General features: G+C 51.3%; 1 protein-coding gene across 5 annotated transcripts in view; it reads left to right on the top strand.

Annotated features, from left to right (window-relative positions):
- The window catches only part of B3GLCT (beta 3-glucosyltransferase), a 147384-nt gene that overhangs the window by 10411 nt on the left and 110052 nt on the right, over positions 1-26921 (top strand). For 4 of the 5 annotated variants that reach the window (XM_058276992.2, XM_058276988.2, XM_058276993.2 and 1 more), the window contains exons 2-4: positions 6772-6821; positions 13520-13559; positions 20501-20610. In XM_058276992.2, the coding sequence (XP_058132975.1) occupies positions 6772-6821; positions 13520-13559; positions 20501-20610 (200 nt within the window). Of the gene's footprint in view, positions 1-6771; positions 6822-13519; positions 13560-20500; positions 20611-25383; positions 25595-26921 lie in introns of those variants that run through there. The other variant, XM_058276990.2, reaches the window with a different exon arrangement.

The following is a 26921-nucleotide window of genomic DNA, read 5'->3' as shown; positions in this document are numbered from 1 at the left end:
CTGCTGGCCCTCCTCACTCACCTGGTCTACCTGCTGGCCCCCCTCACTCACCTGGCCTACCTGCTGGCCCTCCTCACTCACCTGGTCTACCTGCTGGCCCCCCTCACTCACCTGGCCTACCTGCTGGCCCCCCTCACTCACCTGGCCTACCTGCTGGCCCTCCTCACTCACCTGGTCTACCTGCTGGCCCCCCTCACTCACCTGGCCTACCTGCTGGCCCTCCTCACTCACCTGGCCTACCTGCTGGCCCTCTTCACCACCTGGCCTACCTGCTGGCCCTCCTCACTCACCTGGCCTACCTGCTGGCCCTCTTCACCACCTGGCCTACCTGTTGGCCCCCCTCACTCACCTGGTCTACCTGCTGGCCCTCTTCACCACCTGGCCTACCTGCTTCAGAGCCCGTGGCGCCTGCTGCCTGCTGGAGGCTCGCGGCCGGCACTGCCTTGCTCGCTCCCTTGCCCCTGGCTGGTGGGCTGCAGCAGTGTCCCAGCCTCTTTGATTGGCTTCTTTTTGTCCCCCACCCTCCTCCTCACCGCCTCGAGACAACTTTCTGAGGCACAGATCTCAATGTGGCACTGCCCCCCCAGAGCCTCCCCGGGTGGCTCGCAGCGCCCAGGTGAAAGCAGCCTGCTTGGCTCCAAGCCCTCCCTGGCACGACCCTGCCGCGCCGGCCTGGGCTCCGGCCCTGGCACTCCTGCCCTCGCCCCCCGCCCCATGTGCTGGGCTGCTGGCCAGCCGGCCCGGGGAGCAGCTCACTCGTCTTCTCTCCCCAGCCTGGGCCTGCAGGGTGGCACGTAGAACCCAAGCAGCCACTCTGGATAGTGACAATGTAACTGAGCCACGAGCGACGGCAGCTGCCCAGGCCCGAAGCGCCCCCCCGGGGCCTGGCCCTGTCGTAGCTCACTGTCTGGACAAAGGCGTTTCCTCTGGCCGCCCGCGGCATGGCGGGCTGTGGGTCAGCCCAGTGCCTGGGCGGTGGTGCTCCAGTGTGGCCGCGCGCTGGCCCCAGCGAGTCCAGGGGCCCCGGGTGCAGGCTGGCGCCCCCGCGGGTGTGCTCTCTTCTGCCCTCCTGCTGCCGTGGGTTGCTTTGGAGCTGGCGACTGGGAAACAAGGACGTTGGATATGGGCTGTGTCCGCTGCAGAACCTGGAATTAAACCTGGGAGACTGCTGCGGCCAGAAGTGGGGCTTTTTGAAAAGAGCACCAGGTAAAGCGCTTTCTAAGTAGGTCACAGGAAGGAAGGTGAAGCTCCAAAGGCTTTCTCGCACGGTATGTTAAAATAACCGGCAGCCTGGAGCCAGTGCCCTGACTGAGAAGCTGAGAGGCTGGCTGGGCATCGGAGAAGCCTCCAGAATGCACTCCCCTGTGAAGTTTGCCTCTGAGCCCACAGGGCCAGGGACCCTGGCGTATTCCCTCCCCTTGCCGGCTGGATGTGCCTCAGCTTCCAGAACTGTTGGGCATGAGCTCGTTGACATGAGTAGCATCTAGTGTTCCTGTGATTCTTTAATTTGACTCCTGGGATAGTTTGGAAGGACAAATCAGGAATATAGAAACAAAATAGAGTCAGGATTTAGGAGGGACAGTTGTTTTTCCTGAAGGGGTGGGGGTCCCTGCTTCACAGGAACAAGAAGAGCTCTCTGGTGATTCGTGTTGCTTAAATGCACTGCAGTTAATTCTCCCCAGTTTTCTTGCGCTCTGGAGCTTGGGCTAGCCTATAAATCTTAGTCCCAGGTTAGTTGTAAAACCTCGATTTATCCCAGCCTTGGTGTGCAAACACATTGGTTGGCTTGAATTTTTTAAAGTTATCATGAAAAAGGTCTCATTTCTATTGCCCGCTCTGATTTGCACTTTAAATGTAGTTCCCTGTAGCAATTCACCGGAATTCAAGTTGGAAGCAGAAGAGGGAAATTACTTTGAAGCAGCAGTTTGACCTAGAAGAGCATGATTTGCCTTGGAACATTTCTCCAGCTGCAGGCCAAGACACCGCGGCCAGCTTCCAGCAGCGCCCTCCCCCCTGATTCTGGAAGTTGGGGTGAACCCCAACAGCCAACACTGAGCCTCAGGGTACCTCTGAGGTACACCCGTGTGTGCCCCATTGTGGGGGGCTCTTTCCCTTCGTTCGCTGTCCCGGCCCCCCCGGGTGGGCACACGATGCTAACCGTGCGCTGTTACAGTCCTTGGGGTGACAGGTGATTTCTTACCTCACTTGCTAATTTTTCTCCTTCCCCTCATCTATTTGCACCATTACCGCTTCATTTCCAAGAACTGTAATAGCTGGGAATTTGTTGGTAGGAATCCTGCAAATGGTTCATTATTTTCAGATTGGATTTATTAGTGGTAAAGCACATTCTGTGCCTGCAACATGCATTTGGCTCCTCAGTGATTACTTTTGTTTTATTTAGAGTATGGAAATGCCGAGATAAAACCAACTAGCGCTTTTTATATTCATCTAATGGGGATTATCTTGCAATATGATTTGCACTTATGAGTGAACATAACTCTAATGCGTTTCTTATGTCATTGCTTTAAAGATGATGTAATTTGTATCTCTGCTGAGAAAAAGAGTTTTTAATTTCACAGCAGAGGGATGGGGAGAAATGACTGGCCTTGTTTTTTTATTTTAAACTTTTAACTCTAGGCCTGTGTAATTTTGGATAGAACTAGTACCTGGTTAACCCTTGCCTCGGTTAAGCTTCGTCTGAATAAAGGGCTGTTTGTTTTACAGATGGGTTTCATTGCACCTTTGCAATCACAGGTAGGTCTGGCATCTGGTTGCCATTGCTGCACAACTCTTAGATCTCGTTCCTCAGCCCGCAGAGCTCCTCCTTTTTCAGCGGCATCGATTCCATCCCCCACTTTTCCTGTGTCCTTGTTTTTAACTGTTGTGCCTGCCTGGTCAAAGCAGCTGAATCAGACAGAAGTTCAATGTCGTTTCCTTCAAGAATGAACTCATCTTTCTGGGCGTGAGATACTGAAAGAGCAATATCTGGCCTCTTCCGAACCCTGCGGGTGTATTTTTCACCCAAGGACTTTCAGTTTTCAACCGGAGGCCTGCTTTGCTGAACAACCATGGTGATGGGGAAGTGAGCAGAGGCGGACCTGCTCCTGTAAGGGACGCTCCGTGTGACCCCTGGGTCCCGTTCTGTGCAAGTGACGGGGCGTGCGCTGGAGCCAGTTCCTTCCCCTTTCCCGCCGTCTGTCCACTGTCGCCTCTCTCCCCTGGTAGACCGAGCTCTCCACTGATGTGGGCAAAGGCCGCTGTGGGGCTCCTCTGGGGGCCCTCCCCATAACTGTGCATCCCTCCAGCACGTCATCGGCATTTTCTGGAATATCAACAGGTTGCTGAGAGCAGTCTTTATTCCTGCAGTAGATGAGGCAAAGAGAGAGCAAGGGCTGGTTTCTAACAGGACAAGTAGCATTTGTGGGAATCACCTGATCTACTGCCATCTTCTCTATAATTTCTGCCATAAACAGTTGTATTGTCAAATAATGTTAGCTGCTTATGTATGAAAGGTGATGCTTTAGAAATTTCCAGAACCAATTCTGAATAAAGACACTTTCCCTACACGATCAAGTCTCCTCTAGAGACCCATGGTCTTTTTACTTGAAATACTCTTCTTTGTCACATAGCCACCTGGCCTTGCAAACAGGTGAGATAAGAGTAAACGCTGGTTGAAAGTCACTTGAATATGTTATACTGATGAAGTTATCGTTCTTGATAAAAGAGGAAATTCTAACTCAGAGAGCTTGTCCACATTTGAGATTTGTCACTGATGGGGGTGAGGGTGGATTTTCTGGATCAAAGCCAGGTGTTAGGTTGACCATAGCTTTAGAGCCCACACGTTGTCTGAGAGTTCTGTTTTCTGGAATTCTGCGGCACTGAGTGATGGTGGTCACATGTCACTACTGTCCTGTGTGATGATGGCTATGAAATCATTCTGTTTTGGATATTCTTGAGCATTTAATGAGTGCCTATTCTCTTGGAGGTAAATAAAATAAAACCAAACCAAAATCCAAGTACACCAAAGAAGGATTTAAATGGTGCTTTGGGTTAAATTCCTCCTTTCTTCTTAGAACTTGAGGAATGATTTGAACTTTGCTTTTGCCTTCTGTGTGTGTGTGTGTGTGTGTGTGTGTGTGTGAGAAAAGTGGAAAAATGGGTCCGATTCGGATGAAAATGGGTGTGGGGGTGCACTAAACTCTACTGAGCCAAGTAGACACAGCCTTTATGTGAGATGCTCCCAGGGCCACTGTGAAGACTTGCAGTCATTCATTCATTCATTCAGTAAATAGCGAGCTCCTTCTGTGGGTTGGCTGCGTTCTAGGTGCTGGGTAAACAGTAGACACAGCTATGCTTCTGCCCTCATGGAGCTTATAATAAATTAATATTTAAGACAGGCAAGGAACACAGATATATAATGTGCCAGGGGGTGATAAGTACGCTGGAGAAAAATAAAGCAGAGCAGACAGGGTGAGGGATTTAATGTCTTCTCTGAGGTGACTTTGGGGGAGGGGTTGTTAGCCAAAGGGGTGCTGATGCAAAATACCAGAAATTGGTTGGTTTTTATAAAATGTATTTATTTGGGGGTAGAAGTTTACAGTTACCAGGCCATAAAGCACAAGTTACTTCCCTCACCAAAGTCTGTCTTCACGTGTTGGAGCAAGATGGCTGCCCTCTGAGGGCTCAGGCTTCCTGGGTTCCTCTCTTCCCAGGGCTTGCCTCTCTCAGGCTCAGCTGCTCTGTTAGCTCTACAAGGCCAGCTGTAGACTATTAGGTGAATGGCTTGTTTCTCTCCCCGAGACCCTCTTTCTTTCCTCACTACTGTGCTCCTCTGTGTACTTACTTCCCAGGGCTCCAGCTCAAGACTCCAGCCTCCCTTCTCTGCAGTGTGGTTTCTCTGAGTCCCCGCCCACCAAGGGGGCAGGGATGCAACGTCCTACAGACATGGGCCAGTAATTATTATTTAATCAAGTAAAAGTAAAACCTCTGAATCCAGTACACTCTAATGTGCCCAGAGGAAAAGACCAGTTTACAACATAATCCAAAATTTCCTTTTGGAATTCATCAGTAATATCAAACTGCTACACCAGACCATAAAGCATAAGTTACTTCCCTCACCAATGTCTGTTACCACGTGTTGGAGCAAGATGGCTGCCGATGTCTGCAGGGGTTCAGGCTTCCTGGGCTCCTCTCTTCGTGGGGCTCATTTCTTTCCTGGCTCAGCTCCTCTCTTCTCCACAGCTCGGCCATAAACTGTGAGGCTCTCTAGGCTTTGCCTCTCTCCACAAGGCCAGCTGTAGACTATTCGGTGACCGGCTCTGTCGATTCTGTCCAGGCTCAGCTGCTCTACTCCTCTGTGTGTTTACTTCCCAGGCTCCAGCTCAAAACTCCAACATCAAAACTCCCGACTCCGTCCTTTGCCATGTCTGTTATCGGTGAGTCCCCACCCACCAAGGGACAGGGACTCAACACACTGCTGACATGGCCCAGTCAAAGCCCTAATCATAATTTAATCACGCCCAGGTACAGGCCAGTTTACAAACATAACCCACTATCTATTTTTGGAATTCATGAATCGTATCAAACTGCTACATGGCGGCTTCCATAGCACTTGCTGTTCTCTAGATTCCGTCCATAGAGGGTGACTTGGCTTTACATTTCCCTTTGCCTGTTGAAATGTCATCCTGGAAATGATTAAACCACGTCAGTCATTTGCCTCTCGGTGTGACTATGTTGTATGTGATTTCCTTTGAGCACATTTGGATGGCAGAGTGGTTGGAGGTGGTGGGTGCCTGAGGAGGGGCTGGGGCAGGCCTGGAGAGGTTCCAGATGGGTGACTTGTCTCCCGCTTCTCAGTGGGGTGTCCTCTGTTGCTTGGGCACTGCATTATTGCCAGGTGCTCCTGTCCGCCCCACTGTTCGGGGGCACAAATGCTCTGTGGTGTTGGCCGCTGACTCCTGGGAGTGCCAGGTGGAAAAGCAAATGCTATGAAATGCTTCTTATCTCTTCCAAAGAAATGCACTGGAAAACGAAGGGATTGCTTTATTCTGTTAACCTTCCTGACCGTTTGGTTTATCATTTTGCTGTATATTTTCAAAGTGGTAAATATTACCATCATGTCATTATTTTTTAACGCAGAGCCTAGAGTTCTCTCTCGGGATGTCTTTGTCTATTTATGGGATCCGACTCAAAACCTTAAATCATTCTAAATGTGGACTGGCTCTTCTTGCCCTCGCTTTTCGGGGCCCTTGCTTTCGTAAGGCCGCTTACCTCTCCCTGTCCTTGCCCGGAAGCGGCGTCTGCACCCAGCTTCTAAGCTGGCAGCTCCGGCAGCCCAGGGCTTGCTGCAGGTTTAGCTCTGTCTCCTGCTCCCTTCTGGCAGCGATGGGGAGAGTTGGAATTCCTTACCTTTGAAATCTCAGGAATTCTTTGCTTGAGAAGGCATTAGAACCAAGGGTTCTAAGTAGTATTGTGGATACATCTCTTTTGTGTTTCTATCTATAGACATAAATGCTATACACAGATTTTTTGATCTCTTTGATGTATTGTTTCTTTTGCTTGGTAGCCCAAGCATCTTGGCTTCGCCTTGATGAATAATTTTAGGTCTGGAGATGAATCCCAGTGATACAAGTTTGCAGCAATGCAGCTGCTTCAAAATGAGCACAGCCTGTCTTGTTAAAGTATCTTTTTTACTCACCATAAGTAAAACTTGAATGTCAGCATGAATGTTAATTGCTAATTTTTATGTAAAAATGTTTCCTTTTCTTCCAGCTTTTGCTTTGGTTTCTGAAGATGTGAAGAAAGAGGTCAAGCAGTCTCAGGTACTATTTCTAATAATCAAATCTCCTCCTCCTGTCTGCGGTTCTTTTTTCTTTTCTTTAATGGGGACTGTAATGGTTTCACCCTTTAGTAGTTACCAAATTTCTTGAATTTATGAATTAATGAAATGTCGAGCAATGTAGATTTTGAATCCCAGACAACAACATATAGGTAGGCTTCCCTTAAAAAAAATCCTTTAATAGTTAAGGCAGGGGAAGCGGATTTGGCTCAATGGATAGAGCACCCACCTACCATATAGGAAGTCCAGGGTTCAAACCCAGGGCCTCCTGGCCCATGTGGTGAGCTGACCATGTGCAGTGCTGCTGCGTGCAAGGAGTGTCGTGCCACGCGGGGGTGCCCCCCACGTAGGGGAGCCCCACAAGGAGAGCCACCCCATGCAAAAAAGCGCAGTCTACCCAGGAGTGGCGCTGCATACATGGAGAGCTGACGCAGCAAGATGACACAACAAAAAGAGACACAGATTCCCAGTGCTGCTGACAAGAATGCAAGCGGACACAGAAGAACACACAGCGAATGGACACAGAGAGCAGATGAGGCTGGGGGGGGGGGGTGGTAAGCAGAGAGAAATAAAAAAAACCTTAAAAAACCAGTTAAGACAGTAGCAGATGTGGCTCAAGCGGTTGAGCACCTGCTTCCCACATGGGAGGTCCCAGGTTTGGTCTCTGGCGCCTCCTAAAAACAAGGCAGCAAACAAAAAGGCTAATTCAGGGCTGCTGATGTGGCTCAGTAGTTAGCGCTGGCTTCCCACATACAAGGTCTCAGTATAATCCTGATCCCTGGCATCTCAAAAAAAAATAAAGTTAAGGCAGATCCACTGCATTTTTTTATCTTTATTTTTTTTAATGTTACATTAAAAAAATATGAGGTCCCCGTATACCCTCCACCCCCCCCATTGTATTTTAAATTCGTTTCAAGAAAAAGGTATTTTAACCTGGAATTAGTCTTTTAGAAGTCTTGCTTTCTCATTCTTACCACGTCTTAACCTTGGGTTAAGTCTGTGAAAAAAGCCTCATGCTTTGCTGCAGAGGGGATGAGAGCCTGATTGTCCATCCCCTGGAAGGAGATGCGTGCGAGGGGCAGGCTGTGGACGGAAGAGAGAGCCCGAAGCCGCTGTCCTGCCTGGCCCCGGCGCCTTCAGACCCAAACCTCCATGCAAGAGGCCCAGCCCGGGCACTGAGCAGGGAGGGGAGACACTGACCGGGTCTCAGTGCGGCTGCTCTTCCATTGTTTGCATTCGGGAGCCTCATCTGGAATTTAGCTTTTGGACTTTGCACTCCAGCACGTGTCCATGTAAGAAAGAGAAACAGTATTTTAAACGTGTGAGTAGCTTTTGCTGTAATTTAGGGTCAGTTGGCTCTGCCCTTCCCCATATCCCCCACCCCTTCATTGGTGCAAAAGCATTTTCTAGAATTATCTTCCTCTTATCAGCAGGGTGTTATCCGTTACACTTGTACCATGGGATGCCTCTACAGGAGGAATTATAATCAATAATTTCTCCAGGTTTTAAGACCTTTCTGGTTAATAAGGCATTTTCACACATTCTGTTTAATTTTTGATCTTCTCAATGATCCTGTCATTACAAAGCAAAGCAGATACCCATTTAGAGCAGCGAAAATTTAGGCCCAGAGAAGTTGAGTGACTTGGTCAAGTCACATGACCATTAAAAGGCAAAGCCAGAATCCAGATTTTCTGAATCTTTGAATTCTTAACAAGGTTCTATTATGTATCACAGCCTCGTGCATTAAAATACGTGCGTGCATGCTTGTGTGTGCGCGCGTGCTTGGCCATAACGAGGCTCATTTCTAATGAATTTAAAGTGCTACAAAGGGTTATTAACAGGGAATTAACACTTTGTTAAGGTGTTTAGAAGCTCTGGCACATATTTTCAAATATAGGTTTTAATGAATCTTTTCAAATCAGTATTATGTATATGTATCCTTTTGCTTCAAATGCCTACATAAATATAAATACAGAGCTAGCTAAGGCAAGCCCCCATCTTAGCGTCCTCTTTCAGGCCAAGGTAGCAAAGCACACGAACAATGTCGTGGATCCCCTCGACGCTTAGGGCGCAGAGCCACAGTCTCCTAAGCCCACGAGGAGAGGCAGTGATAGAACCCCCACGCCAGGCCGTACCAGAGGCTGGGAGAAGGAGAATCCGTTTGTCCAAGGTTGTCCACCGTCCCAAGCTGGACCTGCAGATGGCGTTTGAGGCTCTGAGCAATAACCACGTTAATTTTCATTTCTCATCATTTCCTCCCTCTCAGCAGAACCGGCCAGGACCTGCTGCCCCGTCCCTGCTGCTGAGAAGCAGCTGCCCCCTGCCCTGCACGCCTCACCCCGCCACTTCCCTGGGCACGCGCTCTGCCGACCGCCGGCAGCCCTGCCCGGGGACGGGTTCCTTCCCAGACAGTGCTCGGCCTGGCTGGCTGGAGCCGGACGCGGCTGACGGCAGAGGCTGAGCAATGCTGGGGCCCTCACTGCCTGCCCGGCCCCCCGGGCTTCCGACCCCCAGCGCGCTCCTGGGTTCTGAGGACCCGCCCCCGCGTCCAGGGCGGCCCGCCCAGGCTGGTCCTCGGGCCTCGGCCTGCCACCTGCCGTTTCCACCCCGCCCTGCAGCCCGCGCTGCGTCCTGGATGACGGGGTTAGGAGGGGACGCCGGGCCTGCCGCCGTTCAGACCCCGTCCCCGCCACAGAGGAGCTGCCTGGCTCGTTACTCCAGCTCGCTGTGCCCCAGGGGCACCGACCCTCAGGGGCTGTGTGTGTGTGTGTGCACGTGTGCACCGACCCTCAGGGGCTGTGTGTGTGTGTGTGCACGTGTGCACCGACCCTCAGGGGCTGTGTGTGTGCACGTGTGCACCGACCCTCGGGCTGTGTGTGTGTGTATGTGTACGTGTGCACCGACTCTCAGGGGCTGTGTGTGTGTGTGTGTGTGTGTGTACGTGTGCACCGACCCTCAGGGGCTGTGTGTGTGTGTGTGTACATGTGCACCGACCCTCAGGGGCTGTGTGTGTGTGTGGTGCACATACACCTCTTAGAGCAGGGACGGGCCCTGCGAAGGGTTCACCTGAGACGGCCGCAGAAACGTTCCTGAGAGTTTCAAGGCGCTGCACAAACCAAAGAGAAAAGAGGAACCGCTGACCTTACTGCTTTTATCAGTTATTTCTTTATGGTCGGAGTTGGGTTTACTTGAAGTAGTTGATGATGAAGAACAAAAACAGTAGGATGCAACAATTCTGGAGCGTCTGCTTTGCGCACCCAGCGTGCGTAGGGACCTTGTTGAAATCTCACAGCAGCTCTGTGAAGCAGGTCTTCCGTTACCATTCCTGCCTTACAGACGAGAGGCTGAGATCGCAGCTAGGGAGGGTAGAGGGGGAGTTAGAACCTCGGCAGAGTGCGCCCATGGATGCAGTCAGTTATTCCATTTACAGCCCAGGTGCTGGTTGTGGTGGGTTGTGTCTTCATGGAGGAGGCCGTTCTGCTTGTCTTCCCTCTTAAAGATTTCATATCACGTGCTTTGGGGAATGTGATACCTTCTTCTTGTGAAGAATTGACAAGCCAAGTGCTGTGTGAACTGTAGGAGTTCACATCTATTGTGCCTTTAATATAAAACCTGAGTAAAGGGGTGACTTGGATTTGTCTTTTCCCAGTGGCGGTGGGGGCTCTCTGAGGACTAGACACGTCACAGACAAGCCCCTTTGCTATCTGAATAGCAGTTGGCTTATAAACCCCCCCAAAGAAGACATTTTGATTGATACTGGTGGTCTAAGGAACATCCGGCAGCAGGGATGATAGAACAAGCCATGTGTTACTTCCCTCTTAGGAAGAGCTAAGTCTTTTCACCAGCAAAGCTGGCGACGGAATTTTAAATGTTCTGTCAGTCCATTCATTTAGCCTAGTTTTCTTTCTCAAGGGGGAAATTACTCAAGACCGTTTTGGTTCCATTTCAGTTCACCTAATCCAACCATTCCTTGGATGTTTTATTTTTACACTTTACAGATTGAGCCATTTGAAATGGCTAATCATATCCCAGCTATGGTGTCAGCAAGTCTGAGCTGCAGAGCTTGGTAATAAATAGAAAGATGTGTAATTTTGGTAGTTTTTCTCTGGTTTCATGGGGGTATCAGCTAGAAAGTCCAATTGGTATTCTAGCTTGTTTAAGTCACTCATTCTAGAACCACGGAGTTCAGCATATTTTTCATCTCTCAGCTCGTTGCTAAAGACAACTTTTGTTGTAGATAAGGCTTTTAACTTGCTTTCCAAATATGTTCGCATCTAGTCACGCACATTTTCTAGACTGTCTCCGGAGGAAGACCAGGCACGTGTTATCTGGGGAATGCGTGGAAGGGCTGTTGGAAAGGAGTCAAAAGGCCTGGTTTTTACCCTAGTTCTGTGGTGAGAATGACCATTGGATGTTGGCAAATTCTTGATCTTTCTGAGCCTCCATTGTCTCATTTAGAAAAGGAAAATGTTGAATTGCATCATCTCTGATGCCATTTTTAGATTTAAAAATTCTGCTTTTCCATGGTCCTCACCTGGTGGCCCACGTGGCGGGCTCCCACAGAGGAGACTGCCGGGCCGGGCGGGCCGCAGGCCAGTGGACGAGGCCGAGGGCGGCGCTGGGTTCCGGGCCAGTGCTCTCTCCCTGAGACGGGGGGTTGTTCTAGTCAGGAGGCCATTTGGGGGACTTGGAGTTGTCCTAAATGCTATTGCAGGGACAGATGCTGGACATTATATATCCTGCCATAACCCACTGGATGGACTGGGGGGGAGTGTGAACTACCATGTAAACTATTATCCATGTGGGGCAGCAGTGCTCCAAGATGTATTCCCCAAATGCAGTGAATGTGCCACAGTGACGAAAGAGGTTGATGTGGGAGGAGCGGGGTGGGGGTATATGGGAACCTCTTCTATTTTTTAACGTAACATTTTTTGTGATCTATGTATCTTCAAAAAAAAAAAAAGACAATTTAAAAAATGATGGGGGATGGGGAGTGGGGTGTATGGGAATCTCTTATGTTTTTTAATGTAACGTTTTGAGTGATCTATTAACTTAAAAAAAAAGAAAATTAAAAAATAAAATAAATTATATATATAAAGAGGTCATTTGGATAGGGAGCTGGCACAGGCTGATGCCTGTGATCGTGTGGCTTGGATTCAGCGACTTTAGAGAAGTGGTGGAGCTTTCCAGTCTTTTTTTGGGGGGAGGCTCTTGAGTACCGTCAGGGATAGGCGAAGTGTCTCCTGCTGCCCACGGCCCACAAGCCGGCACCTAAGTGTGAAGTTCTCTTCTCAGCGCTGTTTCTGTGAGACAGAATTACAGGAAACGCTTCCAAGGGCAGGTGCTCTGCTGTGAGCTCTCCCCACCCTGACGATTCTCCTGGGCCCTCTGGTGTCTAACAGGACACTTTGCCACGTGGCTCCACTTTGGCTGCTAAGCTGTCCCCGATTTTGTTGGTAAAGCCTCGCCTTTCTTACTGTAGTCTGGGAGGAAACTGGAAGGATATTTGCCACTATCCAGTTGTCATAATTATAGCCTATGGCTGTTGAAAGCTGAAAAGGGCAATTAGGAAGAAAATTCCTTTCTAGTCTGCCAAAGGAGACAATGAAAAGACAAGTGACATTTTGCTCTTTGCCAGAGACACCATTTGAGAACACAGGGTCAGGCCCAGGTATTTCTGCACCCAAGACTGGATTTCTGTGCCTGGAATTCCGCAGCGGCAAGGTGCCCCTTCCAGCCTGTGATTTCGCCTCCTCGGAGGCTCTGGGTGGGCTGCTTGTCAGGAGGGAGGGGTGGCTTCCCTGATGATGGTGTTCCGGGGCCCAGAAGAGGATCGTGTGCAGTAAGTAGCAGAACACATCTTCAGGAGGACGCACCGCCGGGGCATCTGATGTCTGGGTACGTTGGTGCTGCTTCCTGGTGGACGAGGACTTCAGAGCGGTTAGGGCTTGACTCAGTTCCCCAGAGGAGGGAAGGCCTCTGCTGAATTAATTGCTGTCCAAGACCCCCTAACCAGAAGGCACCAACGGTTCTAAGAGGCTTCTATCTTGATTCAGAAGCACGTTGTTTCTGGGAAGCGGATTTGGCTGAACTGATAGGGCTTCCGCCTACCACATGGGAGGTCCAGGGTTCCTACCCAGGGCCTCCTGACCTGTGTGGTGAGCTGACCCATGCGCAGTGCTGATGCGCGCAAGGAGTGCCGTGCCACGCAGGGGTGTCCCCCGCATAGGGGAGCCCCACATGCAAGGAGTGCATCCTGTAAGGAGAGCCACCCAGTGCGAAAGAAAGCGCAGCCTGCCCAGGAATGGCACCACACACACGGAGAGCTGACGCAGCAAGATGACGTAACAAAGAGAGACACAGATTCCCAGTGCCAGTGACAAGAATGCAAGTGGACACAGAAAAACACACAGTGAATGGACACAGAGAGCAGACAACTGGGGGGGGGGGGGCGCGCGGGGAAGGTGAGAGAAATAAATAAATCTTAAAAAAAAAAAGTAGCATATTGTTTCTTTTTCCCTTTAAGGTTTAGACTCATTTCTTTCTTTAGGGAAGTATTCCCAAGCTCCCATCTTAACTGTCTTCCCCTAGATACTATGTAGACTATGCATTTTTATTCAGTGTATTGCCACCTTTGTTATGTTGTGAGATTTATCTTTCTTTCTTTTATTTAAAATGCAGAACTTGGAGAAAAGCGGAATATCCAGGCAAAATGACATAGGTAAGTAAGAATTTTTTAAAAAATTATTTGGAAGTATATATCCTGGTTTATTATGCTTCACTTAAGTAAACTCTTTCTTTCTGATTTTGTTTATTTATGGGGTGAATATTGTTGTCCAGATATTCTGTCTTTGGCCCAGCCCAGGGTTTACAACTGCCCCTACACGGGCAGGGGCAGACTTTTCAGACTGGCGCGGGGCCCGCAGTGGAAGTGATGGCTGATTTGCCGGGTTGCATCCTCCAGGAAGGTGGGCACCCTGGGAGGACAGAGACAAGCAAGGTGTGGCCCTCGCTCGTGCCCGCTGCCCTGGCCGGTTTCTTCCCTTGCTTAACCAGGGATTCAGCTCACCCCTCACATCTCTCAGGCTTCCTCGGGACCCTGCTGTGGCTGCTGCTGCTCCCTCCTTTGCAGGCACACTGCACCTCCACCCCTGCACACCCTTATTTGCTCTCCCTTTTTAATGAGTCTTTCTCCCTCGTGGCCATGAATTAGTCTTATTTTTTTCTGGATTCTGTGGGAAGCCTGCCCCAATGTGTTAATGAGGGAGTCTCTCCCCTGGCCCGTGAACTTTGTTATGTCCGTCATCCCAAGGCACGGAGACCAGAGGGAAAAGGAGCTCCCCCCGTCACAGCCTTCCCATTGGGCCTGGATTCTGAGAGCCTGGAAGTGCAGAGGGGCGCCCTGGGTGGTTCTAGAAGGGCCTCTGCTGGGAGCCGGCCAGGCGCTCAGGGAGCCAGGGACCCGGGAGGGGGACGGGCGGGGGGCCGCGGACTCTGAGAACTTCCTGTTTCACGAGCCACGGGGCCTCGCGGCTTCCTCTTCTTTCTGCTGCGCCCTGTGTGGTTCGGCCCCTGCTCCCCGCGTGGAGGATTTCCCTCTGCTGCCGGTGTGGTGGCTTTGGGTGTTTGTTTATTTTATGGGACTGACGGGTTTTCTCCAATGAATTAGTGGCCCTGGCCAGGAGCAGAGGCCTGAAAGCACCAGGGGGCAGTGATCCTGGATGAGCAGACACACACCGGGCGGTTCTGGATGGCCCGTTGGGTGGTCCTTACCCGGGGCAAGGTCCTGGGGGCTGCTTGCCCACCCTCTTAGGAGCTGCGGGTTCAGGAGGCTGCGAGGAGGCCTACGCAGCTGGAGGCTGCCGCTGGGGGTCCAGCCGCAAAGCCGGGGGTCTTGTCTCTTCCGGCTCAGTGCCCAGTGGTAGATTTGCTAGTGCACACTTGTGCCACCCGTAAAACACGATCAGAACGGCTCTTCGTGTGTTGTAAGGGCATACATACCTCTCAGCGTTTTTATTTTTTTAAAGACTTTTTTTTAAGTTTTATTTCTCTCCCCTGTCCCCTGTTGTCTGCTCTCTGTATTGACTTGCCGTGTGTTCTTCTGTGTCTGCTTGCACCCTCGGTGGCACTGGGAAACTGCATTTCTTTTTTGTTACATCATCTTACTGTGTCAGCTCTCCGTGTGTGTGGCGCTACTCCTGGGCGGGCTGCGTTTTTTCACACGGGGCGTCTCTCCTTGCGGGGTGCACCGCTTGCCTTTGGGGCACCCCTACATGGTGGCACCCCTGTGTGGCATGGCACTCCTTGCATGCAACAGCTCTGCATGTGGGCCAGCTCATCACACAGGTCAGGAGGCCCTGGGGTTCGAACCCTGGGCCCTCTGTATGGTAGGCGGATGCTCTATCAGCTGAGCCACGTCCGCTTCTTCCCTCAGCTTTAAATCGTAAGGCTGCGTGTTATTCACCTCCTAGCAGGACAGCACCTTGCTGATCCTCATCAGAAACACACCGGAACGGGAAGCGGATGTGGCTCGAGGGATAGGGCATCCGCCTACCATATGGGAGGTCCAGGGTTCAAACCCCGGGCCTCCTTGACCTGTGTGGAGCTGGCCCATGCACAGCGCTGATGCGCACAAGGAGTGCCCTGCCACGCAGGGGTGTCCCCCGCATAGGGGAGCCCCACGCGCAAGGAGTGCGCCCCGTAAGGAGAGCCGCCCAGCGCGAAAAAAAGAAGCGCAGCCCTCCCAGGAGTGACCACATACACTCAGAGAGCTGACACAGCAAGATGACGCAACAAAAAGAAACACAGATTCCTGGTGCTGCTGACAAGAATACAAGCGGACACAAGGAGAGCACACAGCGGATGGACACAGAGAGCAGATAACCGGGGGTGGGGGAGAGGGGAGAGACACAAATAAAATAAATCTTAAAAAAGAAACCCACCGAGCGATGAACTCCAGGATGCAGGCCGCTCTGACGGGGAGATCAGTCCTTGGCGGAGGCTGGACGAGAGCCTTTTGCGCTCCTCTCCTCCGGGTTCCGACTCTCCCCTCTCCGGACGCTGCTGCCTCCCTCGTGCCCTCCGCAGCGGTTTGCTGCATCAGAGCCGCGTTGGTCCTTTCTGTGTCCTTGACTAACCGCCTGTCACCCTGTCTAGCCTGTCGCGCTCACCACTCTTCCGGGCACTCAGTGAACATCTATTGCACGTTTCCCGAGAGGGGAAGGGGATGGTGAGTCTCGAGTGTGGCCGAGTTTGCTGAAGGCAGATTGCCGTGAGGGCAGATTGCCGTGAGTTTAGGGAAGAGGAGACAGGCGTAGTGTCGTACTTAGAGCCGTTGGCTGGCGGTGGGACCTTTCGAGGCCGACAGTTGGGTGAACAGGAGACAGCTGCTGAGACGAGCCTGGGCTCTGGACCCTCCGAAGGTGAGCCAGGGAAGGGAGGGCTCGGGTGCTGCCAGAAAATATTTCTTTTGGAACTAAGCAGAAAATTTATTTCCAAACACTTCAGAGATTATTAGAAGCACAGATAAACTATCTTTTTAAAAAGCATCCCAAATCAAACTGAAGGCACATCGTCAGAATAAAACTCAGTGACATGAAGAATTCTCTGAGGGTATAATATTTTCATGTTACTTTGTTTTTAACTGTCTGAATGTTCTGTAGGTCACGTTTTAAACATTGTTTAAAAACATGAAGTAATGTAGTGTTTTGTAAAGCACAACCATAAACTAGGGAAACTTAAGACAAAGATCAAATCCGCTTCATACACGGGATGGGGCAACGTCGTATCTAATACAACATTAATCTTTCTCCAAAAAGCTTGCCAGAAAGAGCTCCCATGTTTAGTGTTTAAAAATAAAACAGACTTCTCATTTGGAAAAATCAAGACATTATTTCTTTAGTAAAGCCTGTTCTCAATTTTATAGCTGCTTATCTTCATTTAGAAACTAAATTTATGAGACAAGAACAAACTATGTTACAATATAAAAATCTTAGGAACAACAAATTACAAATAGTTTTTTACAAACAGAAATGTTTTCCTCCCTAAAATGTAAACATCCAGGAAATAAAGCATCCATGGTGTTTCAGGTGTAGAAACGCTGGCGATTCCCTTATGAAAGAGACGTATCTGGTCTATTTGGTGGTCGCATTTTGATTTAAGTATAAAGCACATCACCAAAAGAACCAACCATTGTTACTTTAAAAACCTACTCTTTCACCCAGTTTTTATTTGAGCTGGAATGCCTCAATGTCTGTAGAATCTGGCCTGTGGGACCAGGCCACACCCAGGAAAGGTCTCCAGGACCTGAAGGTTTGGCTAGAGGAAAGCGGTTTCCTGACCCGTCCCTCCTTGGGCCTGCGGCCTCCTCCGGGAGCCCCTTCCCGCAGGCCTCAGGGCAGAGCCCGGATGTGGGCTCCGCCGGGGTGGCTCCGGCCCGCGGGGCATCCTCGCGGGCTCTGCTCCGTGCTGCTGGGGCGCCCGCCTGCCACCCGCCCGCCACCCTCGAGGCCCCACGCGGCCTGCCCCCGGCGGCTGTGAGCCCGGGGCCCCCGAAACGCTGCTTGAGGCGAGGCAAAGAACAGCAGGAGCAGAGCCCAGTTCGCGGCCCCCTGCGGTCCTGACACCTTTCCTGGAGGGGCTGGGCCGGTCGGCAGGCCAGGGATTTCCTGTCTCAGGGTCGGAGGACTTTCCTCTTCAGGCTCCACCGCTCACCCACCCCTGCGTGCCCTGTTCCTACGTGCTCGTGTTTTCAGACCCCCGGCCTTGACTCCCTGTCCTGTGGGGACCTCGTGCCTGGTCCCCTCCTCCTGGGCTAAGGCCCCCAGGCCGTCCCTGAGCCCGAAAGCTCTTAATCCGCTGTCCACGCCCCCGAGTCAGGCCTGTGGGCCGTCCCTGATCCGCGGACCTCCTCTCTGCCGTTGTTGCCCCCGTGCCCACCCACCCTGTTGTCAGAACGCAGGGCAGGCTCCCTGGCCGCCCCCGGGGCCGCTGCGGTGATAAGGCAGGCCCTGGGCCCGTGCGGGCCCTCTCCTCTGCCGCTGCCTGCAGCCCTCTGCTCCCCATGTGCGGCCAGAGGCTGCTTTTACGGGGAGTCTGCGAAGGCCTCCTCCCGCAGCCTTCCTGGCACTCACTGCCCCCCGCCCAGGTGAGCCTATGGATTGACACCTGCCAGTTTGCAGAATAGCCACCTGCCTGCTGAACTGGACTCAGGCACTAAAGTGCCGGGACTGGGCCTTTTCACCTCTTACCCCAAGGTCTTGCCCTTCTCAGACACTCAAGGTGTTTGCTGAGTGAATCCATGTGGCCTGTGTGATCACTCCGTAGTTGCGTTAAAAAGAAAAAGAACAAAACTCATAGGACGTGGTGCAGGTGCACTAAGAGGAGGATTCTTCTTCCAAAGCCTTTTTCCTGCATGAAAAAACAGGGAACTTGGCTGAACCTGAGTAATTAATGCTCCTCCTTGCCCCTGCCACCTAGCACTCTGCACAGCTGAAGCTCGAAACTGTTACCCCGATTGGTGTTTTTATCATCTTCCTGCAGACACACACACATCCATTTTATGTATATTTGCATTTATATCTTTGCAAACTCTTTATTCATACAGTTATTTGCAACTTGCTGTTTTATCCTCAGCATTGTATCTGTGAGATTGATACATCTGGATTGACACACGTAGCACTGGTTCATTTTTAGTGCTGTGTAACATTCCAAGTTTGTGTATCTTATTAGTGGATGTTTGGGTTGCTTCCGTTTTTTCCTTTTACACCATGCTGATGTGAACGCTCTGGTTATACAATGTCATACACACACCTGAGTTTCTCCAGGAAGATTTAAAGGAGTGGAATTTCTATGTCATTGAGAATAAAGTATCTTCAACTTTATTAAATATTGTGAAATTAGTCTGAAATTATTTGCTCCATTCTTTTGAAAAAAGTCTTTATAACTCCTCTTTTCATATGTCAGTTTATGTTAATGTTACAAGTGTAGTGGAGAAAGATAACATTTCATTTGAACCATAAGACACCTTATGCATGTCTGGGTTGAGCCAAGAAGGTTATTTAGAATAGATGCACAAATATAGAACATTCACATTTGTATGGACATCTAAGGAAAAGGAATGAGGTCAGATTCACTAGGTTGTTCAACATTTTCCATTTCATTTTTACCGAGTTTTCATCAAAGAGCATTTTGGATAATTTAAAAAATCTAAATGGGCTCATTGAGGAGCTATTTTTGTATGAATATTTGAGTGAGTAAATGAGTGAATGGAAACAGAACTGAACATAAGAACAATAAAATATAATGGAATAAAATTCAAACCAAATTAGTATCCCTGAGCTGAGAAAGGTTCCTGATGGGGGTGATCCCGAGCAAAGTCCAGGTTCTTTACTGCTGGATGCACTTTAAGGACAACTCTTGAGACACCCAGGTTGCAAAGAAAGCTTTTACTGCTAGCTCATAGCGAGGAGGCCAGCGGCCTAGGGCAGCAGTTCTGACAGTTTTAGTTTCCAGGCTTAGCGGGTTTGTGCTAATGGGTAATTGGGGCTGGGCTGGCTCAGATTCCTTCATTAGTAAACATTAAGGGCATAAGACTGTACAGTGGTGAAAGGGATGGGGGTGGGTACAAAATGGGAGGGAGTCACAAGCTTTTCACAACCACAAGATACAGGTTATATATTTTTAGAATCATTATCAGAGATCAGGGCATCTGGGTTCTAGTGCAGCAAGTTGCTCAGAATTTCAGGTGTTTACTTTTGGCTGGTCTCTAACATACTAGAAAGTAAAAAGGGATCTGTTTCTGACTCCGTCATCAGAATCGGTTGCTAATTCTGAATGCTTGGCTACAGGGGGAGGGTCCTCCCACCCCTTTGCCGTGAGCCTGGCTGGGGGGCTTCCCTGGATGTGACCTCCGCCTTGCCAGGCCCCTCCGGGCAGCAGGTGCAGATGCAGTGGTGGTTTCTGGTTCTTTATTATAAGCTCAGAACAGGAGGCCCAGGGCGCTTCCCTGTGTGCTGGCCTGGCTGGCCCCAGCCTCTGTGGTCTTCCCAGGCCTCAGGGACCTCCAGATTCCCTCCCTGCTCCCTGGGGTAGAAGGCTGGCCGCCTGGGGGCTGGTCTCTCCTGGCCTGGCACGTAAGGCCAGAGGGCATGCAGGTGGGCTTTTACCTGGCCAAGCCCTGCGGCCTGGAATTGTTTGTTTTCCTGGCAAGAACCCGTAATCCTCACGTGGAGCCTTGTGGGGTAGGGCAGGGACTTCTGAGTTATTCCCCAATATATTCCCTTGGCCTCGTGGGAGACGGGGTGACTGCTCAGTTTAGGATTAGCTGCTTGCGAATGCTGGAGGTTTAACTGCTGGGGCCGTTAGTGTTGTAGAGATGTTCAGACTTTCACACATTTGCAGTCAGTCTTTTTGACAGATGCAGGAACAAATTCAGCTTGTTGCCATGGACTTGGCCCAGTAGAGTGCACTTATTTACATGCTCACTTGCTAGGAAGTTTGAAGGTCAGTTTAAAAAGGGAAGATTTTGTCTACAGAATTGAATATAAATTGATTTTTTTCCCCATAAGCCTTGCCTTGTAGCTGTTGTTTTTCCCATTTTCAAGTTTGTTTTAATAGTTGTTGTAATAGAAATATCTTTAAAAAAATTTTTTTTTGTTCTAGATTTAAAAGAAATTGTATTTGTCATCCAGAGTCAAAGTAATTCTTTTCATGCAAAGAGAGCAGAGCAGTTAAAGAGAAGCATCTTACAGCAGGCAGCAGATCTTACACAGGTATGTAGAAACGGCTTGGGATGGCTGCTGACGATTACTTTATACAATTACATGTTCCAAAGCACTCATAGAAAATCAATTTTACTTAGGATAGCTCTTCTGACTCATTTTGCTTATATTGTGTTGAATGTTTTTGTTTAAAATGCGCTAGTAAATTTCTAATACTCAAAGCATCATATTCTGAATTACTACTTTTTTTAAAGAGAAATATTTTATTGTGTAAGACCATCATGGTTTTGCCACAAAATATGATAGAAAGAAGTGAAAGAAGTAATTTTTTAAAGGCAGATCTTAAAATAGCATCGATAATTAATGTTTGAAATTTTGATAACAAGTTCTAAGGCAGTTTTCATGTTGAAATAACACTTTCATTAGGCTCTTCCTCTCTATGAGGCCCTTAATTGTTTTTAAATTGGATCTCATTAATTGAACTTGGTGGTTTGATTTATACTGTAATACGTGAGGAGAATTATGGAGAGGAAAGTCTAATCACCCAGGTCAGTTTTCCATAACCTCTAACGTAGAACTGAGTCAGACTGGGCACCCGGTTGAGCTGGAGGTTTGGGGAGGAAGAGCCATTGGCTCGCCCTGCCCTGTAGGTGCTTTTTCTACAGCTAAATTAAGCAAAACAGAACCAAGTAAAGCTCCTCCCAGACGGCTGGCCCACCTTGCAGTGGTCTGCAGGGGTCTTCTCGACAGAAGTGCTTGCTTGTGGATCCAGGTGTCTCCTCCATTTCTTAGAGAACTCTGACAAGAGAAGTGTTGGATAGATTTCATTCTCTTTGTTGCTGGGTGCCTGGAAATCAGGGGTTGGGCATGTTACTGGAAAAATTAGCAACCTCAACGGGAATTCAGGGTGAAGTTACTGATGAGAATCCGGTGATGGTGCCAAACTTTAAATGAATGATTTAAAAAAGCAAATTTATATCCTCAAGCCTCCCTGAGGACAGGTTCCAGATACACCTGCCAAAAGAGACTGGAGGCTTCTGCAAGGAAAGGAGGGGACTGCTGGTTACACACAGCTCGTTTTTGGTAATTGGCGATGGGAGGAGCCTGATGAATTTAAACGTCTTTGCTTGAAAAGCTAACTTGAAGAGACTTTCTTGTAAGCCTTTCCTGATTTATCAGGGAGGAGGTCCTGCAGGGACTCCCGGCCTCTAGGGCAGCTGTTCCGTGCGGGGGCGTGGGGGGGTGGCAGCGAATGCGCGGGTCTTGGTACTTACCCCACGTTGCGCATCAGGGCACAGCAGAGCATCCCTTACTCTTACGGGAATTAGAGCACATGCAGCCCGTTGTAGCGGTGCGTGCCTGTGTTCCCCTCCCTCTCTCCCTCTTCCAGGGAATCCTGGAGCAGCACTCCCAGGACTTGGTTTCCAGTATGGATAAGACACATGGGGACCTTGTGGTGGGAAGAAATATGGAATTATAGAATATCCCTTCTTTTCTTCTCCCTTGGAAAAATGAGACTTGGGGATGCTGCCGGAGACCAGGTGTGCCGGCTTCTCTGGGAAGCCCTGGGCTCTGCGAGGATATGGCCCAGGCACAGGACGACCGGGCGCTTAAAACCGACTCTGGGAAAGGGGCTACTGGATCGCGTCTTTGCTGAGCTTGGCAATTTGGTTTAGAAACAAATGAGTATTGTTTCAAATTTCACCTCAGTATCTTAGTTTGCCCGGGCTGCTATGACAAAGGCCACACAACACTGGTTGGCTTCAACAGCGGAATTTTGGGGCTTGCAGTTTGGAGGCTGGAAGTCCCCATCGAGCTGTCCACAGCCCTGCTTTCTCCTGGAGTTTGTAGCCTTCTGGAGCTGGCTTGACGGCAGTTATTGGGGTTTCCTTGGCTTGTAGATGCATCTCTGTGTCTGTCACATGGTGATCGTGCTCCCTTCCTCTAACTGAATGGAACCCCTGATGTTATCCAATCTTTCGCAGGATTACTCTCTTCTCTTGCCACACTAAGCCTGAATCCTTGGTAAATGCTAATTGACCAGAACCCTTGATGTTATCTCATCTTTCCCAGGATTACTGTCTTTTCTATTGCCATTCCTGTTTCCTCTTATTTCTCTTAAGTGCTGTCATATTTGACTCTTGCCCCCCCAACACACATTCCATACTACATCTTTTAAAAAATTTTTTTCCAAGTTTTATTTATTTGTTTCTCCCCACCTCCTCATTTGCATTTGTGGTATCTGTTCATTGTGTACTCGTCTTCCTTTTAGAGGCACCAGGAATGAAACTGGGACCTCCCATGTGGGATGGAGGTGCCTAATTGTTTGAGCCACCTCTACTTTGTTGTGTTTCTCATTATGTTTTCCTCTTTGTGTCTCTTATTGTGTCATCTTGTTACATCAACTTGCTGTGCCAGCCCATCATGTCAGTACATTGTCTTGCTTATCTTTATGAGGCATTGGGATCCGAACCTGGGACCTCCCATGTGGTAGGCAGGAGCTCAGTTGCTTGAGCCACCTCTGCTTCCCTCTACACTAATCTTAAGTCTCATGTTCTTTGAAGGAATACACGTTGGCTTGTTTTCCTTTTGATTGCTTCATAGCATTTTAAATATAGTCAATATTCAACAAATTCACAAGTCATTTAAGAAATTAAAATGAAGTTGAAGTACACTCTTATTTTGCCTATTTTGTTTCATTTTATTTTTATTAGTTATTAAATTCATAACAGCCAACCTCTCTCACATGAAATAGAATAGCTATTTTACTTCTGTCACTGAAACCACAGACTTTCAAGAGAAGAATAAGAAAAAAGTTGGTATGAGATTGTGCTAGAAAAATATGATCTACAGTTTAAGGGAATCTTTGAGTGAGAAGAGGGAGAAGAACCAGGAAAAGGTCATGCAGAGTCCCAGGTTAGTTTCCTGACCGGTCAAGGTATAATTCGTCAACCTATTTGACCACGGGGCCGACGGCAGGGACTCAGGGAAGGTGGAGGGTCCCCCCACCCTGAAGCCGTCCAGGTGGGGGGGTCGGCAGCTCCGCTCCACTTCACTGTCCGCCAGGGTCTCACCTGCAGGCTGGAGGCTTGCCTCAGTTTGCCCGAGCTGCTGTAGCAGGGGCCCCAGACGGGCTGGCTTAACAGCAGACATTTACCGTCTCACGGCTCCGGAGGCCCGAGCTGGAAATCAAGGTGCCAGCGGGCCGCGCGTCCTCAAGAGGCGAGAGGGAGGTGTTGCGCCTGCGCCCCGCGCCTCCCCGGCGTCCGGTCGCCCTCCATGGCGTTCCTTGGCATGCCTCCCGGGGCCGTCTCTCTCCCCCGTCTGTCCACATGTCCTCTCCTTATGAGGACACCGCAGCCCACCGTCATCCAGTCTGGCCTCATCCTCACTCTCAGCGTCCTAAAAACGCTCTTCACAGGTAAGTGCACATTCCCAGGATGGGGCTTCGGGCTCGAGCCTGTCTCTGGGGGAACGATGCTGTCCCCACCAAAGCCGGCTTATGACAGCTACCACTTCGTTCCGGCGTGGGGGTGACAGCTTCCTCGGAAGCGCGAGGGCTGGAAGTTGGGCGCCTCGCCTCTGCTTGCGTGGCTTTGTCCAGAACGAGTCCCATGGTCACTCGTGGGTCGGGAGCCTCCGTGCCCGGGAGGTGCCATGGTCCGGCCAGGGCCGCAGGGCTCCCTGTCACTCATGGAGGACAAGGAGGGGTCCTGGAGGCAGCCGGTGCCTCTGCTAACACCAGGACTGCCCTTACACGTGGGGACTCACCTTGTCTGTGGGGGAACTTACCATGTGAACCTCTCGTCTGTCCGTCCCTCTGTCCATCCGTCCATCCATCTGCCCAATATCTACAGGAGACCTATGGGCAAAGAACTGGGGGTTCAGAGATCTTCAGACGCAGTCCTTGTCCTAAGAGGACCCCACGGTCCAGGAGGGGAGACGGGCACGCAGGCAAGCACTTGAAAGCCAGTGGGTGCATGGGGACGGAGGGACCCCACCTGTCTGGGTGGGGGGGGGGTGCTCGAGGAAGGTTCCTGGAGGAGGGGAGCCTGGACTCAGCAGCCCTGGTCGAGCACAGGGTGCTCGATGGAGAGCAGGAAGGGGCCGGGCGCTGCACGGAGTGGGCGCGGTGGGGGCAGAGCTGGGGAGGGAGCCTGCAGAGTGACTGGGTGCGGTCCCACGGGGTGGGGTGCGCCCTCTTGAGGAGCCGGGGGCATCTGAGGGGGGCCGCTGCATTTTTTGGTCGTAATTGGAATTCTATTTTAAGAAATGAAATCAAAGCTATGAAAATACGTGCATTTTATCTTCCACACCGCAAAGTTAGGTTCCTGTGCTGACTTTCGGGTTCCGGTGCTAATTCTTAGCATGAAGGAAGCTAACATTTGGGAAGCACGATTCTTCCCCTGGCATTGCCGGAAGGTTCTTGCCGGGCCCTCCCGGGCGGGCACCGGTGGCCACATCCCGCTCGCCAGGGCCACGTGGAGCTCTTAGAGTCTGACCCGGCCGGAAGGGGCCTCCGTGCGCCAGCCTCTTTGCGAGTGACCTCAGGACTTGGCCAGGATCCCTCCAGTCAGCCTCAGGGAATTCCACAACCCGGGCAAGAGCCGAGGCTCCCCTTTGCCGTGAGCCGGCACCAGTGACCCTGGCAGGGGACCGCTGGGATGGGTGGGGAGGCGGTTCGGAGCCGCTTGTACCCCAGAGGACGCTCCTGACCCCGGGCCAGCCCGGTCCGCGTCCCTGGGGCCTCCTGACCTGTTGCTCTGGCGCGGGCGGGGCCCGCCCTGTTGGGGTGGACCTTGAACCTGTCGCTGGGGTCCTTAGGCCGAGTGAAGTTCAGGGAGCTGGAGAGGGAACAGCCGGAGCCCGAGGCCAGTGGTGCCCCGGGGAGGGGGGGCCGGCGGAGACCACCATGTGCCCGCTGTGTGGCCAGCTAAGGAGTGGGCGTTGCCAGCGGCCAGCCCCGGGGGGCCATCGTCAGGGCGAGAGTGCTCCTTGCAGGGTGCTCGGCTTGGACTGCCTCTGCCTCAAAGCTGTAAGCGGATGAGTTCCCACTGTTCGGGCCAAACTGTTGCCTGGGGTTGGCTTGAGCAGCCGAGGGGACTAAAAAAGGGAGGGAGATCCTCCAGGCCTGCCGGGCAAGGTGTCGGGGACAAGGCTCGTAAGTGGCCGGGGCACTCGGACATGATGTGTAACCTTTATGTCCAACTCGGATACCGAGCGCTCAGCTAACGGGACCCCGCCGTCAGGAGCGGCTGCATCGCCCCGTCCTGGCATTTGGAGCGATGCTTCTTTGCCCTCCAAGGCAGGGTCAGCGTCCCCGGCCCTGGCACTGAACGCAGCCGCTGGAGGAAAAGCTGCTGTTAGCAGGAGGCTCTGCTTAGCCTTTGACGCCGTCACTCCGGTGACCGGTCACTAAGGGAGCCAGGACAGTGGCCTGATTCCGAGCCTTGGACATCGCTACCAGAGTGGCCTGCAGGTGGCTGCTGGCCCGGGCCGGGCAGGGGCCGGTGCCCGGCCTGGAGGGGGTGGCTGCCTGCTCCAGGGGTCCTGGCTGGCTCCCAGGACGGAGGCGCAAAGGTGGCAGGGCCAGGTTTCGGTGTAGGTCAGGTTGGAGATGAGCTGTCAGCAGCGGGGGCCGCGGCTTTTTCGTGCTCGAGGAGGGGCTGGGCCGGAGCATGGCAGGTTTGGGGTCGGCAGCGTGTAAAGGTGGCAGGCGAACCCTCGGGGGGCCCAGGAGCAGCAGCGGGCTCTGGGGGATGTGGCGTTGGGGCGGGCCGGGCAAGAGCGGCCCTCTCAGCAGTGCAGAGACACAGGAAGAAGCACCAGGCGGCATGACAGGGGCCCCAAGGACACGGCGCGCCCAGGAGGGACGGTGTCAGGCTGTCCCTCAGCAGAAGTGGGGGAAGTGTCGGGACTGTCCGTTTGACGGGGTGTCTCCTGGCTCCTCCCACCTCCCACTTGCGCCCCGGAGCTTTTTTGCTGCTGCAGCTATTATTGTTATTGTCGTCATTATTATCATTACTGTTATTTTGCTCGTTTGCTCATTGCTCGTTCTTTTCCTCTTCTGCTTGCTGTTTGCTCGTTGTTTGTCTTCTTTAGGAGGTGCGTCCCTGTGGGAGGCGAGCACTCAGCTGCTCGAGCCACATCCACTCCAGCTATTTTTATTTCGGCAGACGCCCCCGGGTCTTTCTGGCAGCTTGGGTCCCCGGGAGGTTTTTTATCTGCAGGTACCTCTTTTCTGGGCCGTTGGCTGGTATTTCTCATGGGCTCCCCTGTGCGTCTGTCAAAGCGTGTGCCCTGCCCTCTGGTCCAGAGGCAGCAAGACCTCCGCGGCTCCCCCTGCTCCTCCTCCTCGCGTG

This window comes from Dasypus novemcinctus, chromosome 15 (assembly GCF_030445035.2).
Source record: "Dasypus novemcinctus isolate mDasNov1 chromosome 15, mDasNov1.1.hap2, whole genome shotgun sequence".
NCBI classification, from domain to species: Eukaryota; Metazoa; Chordata; class Mammalia; order Cingulata; family Dasypodidae; genus Dasypus; species Dasypus novemcinctus.
This window is presented reverse-complemented; position numbering and strand designations above follow the sequence as displayed.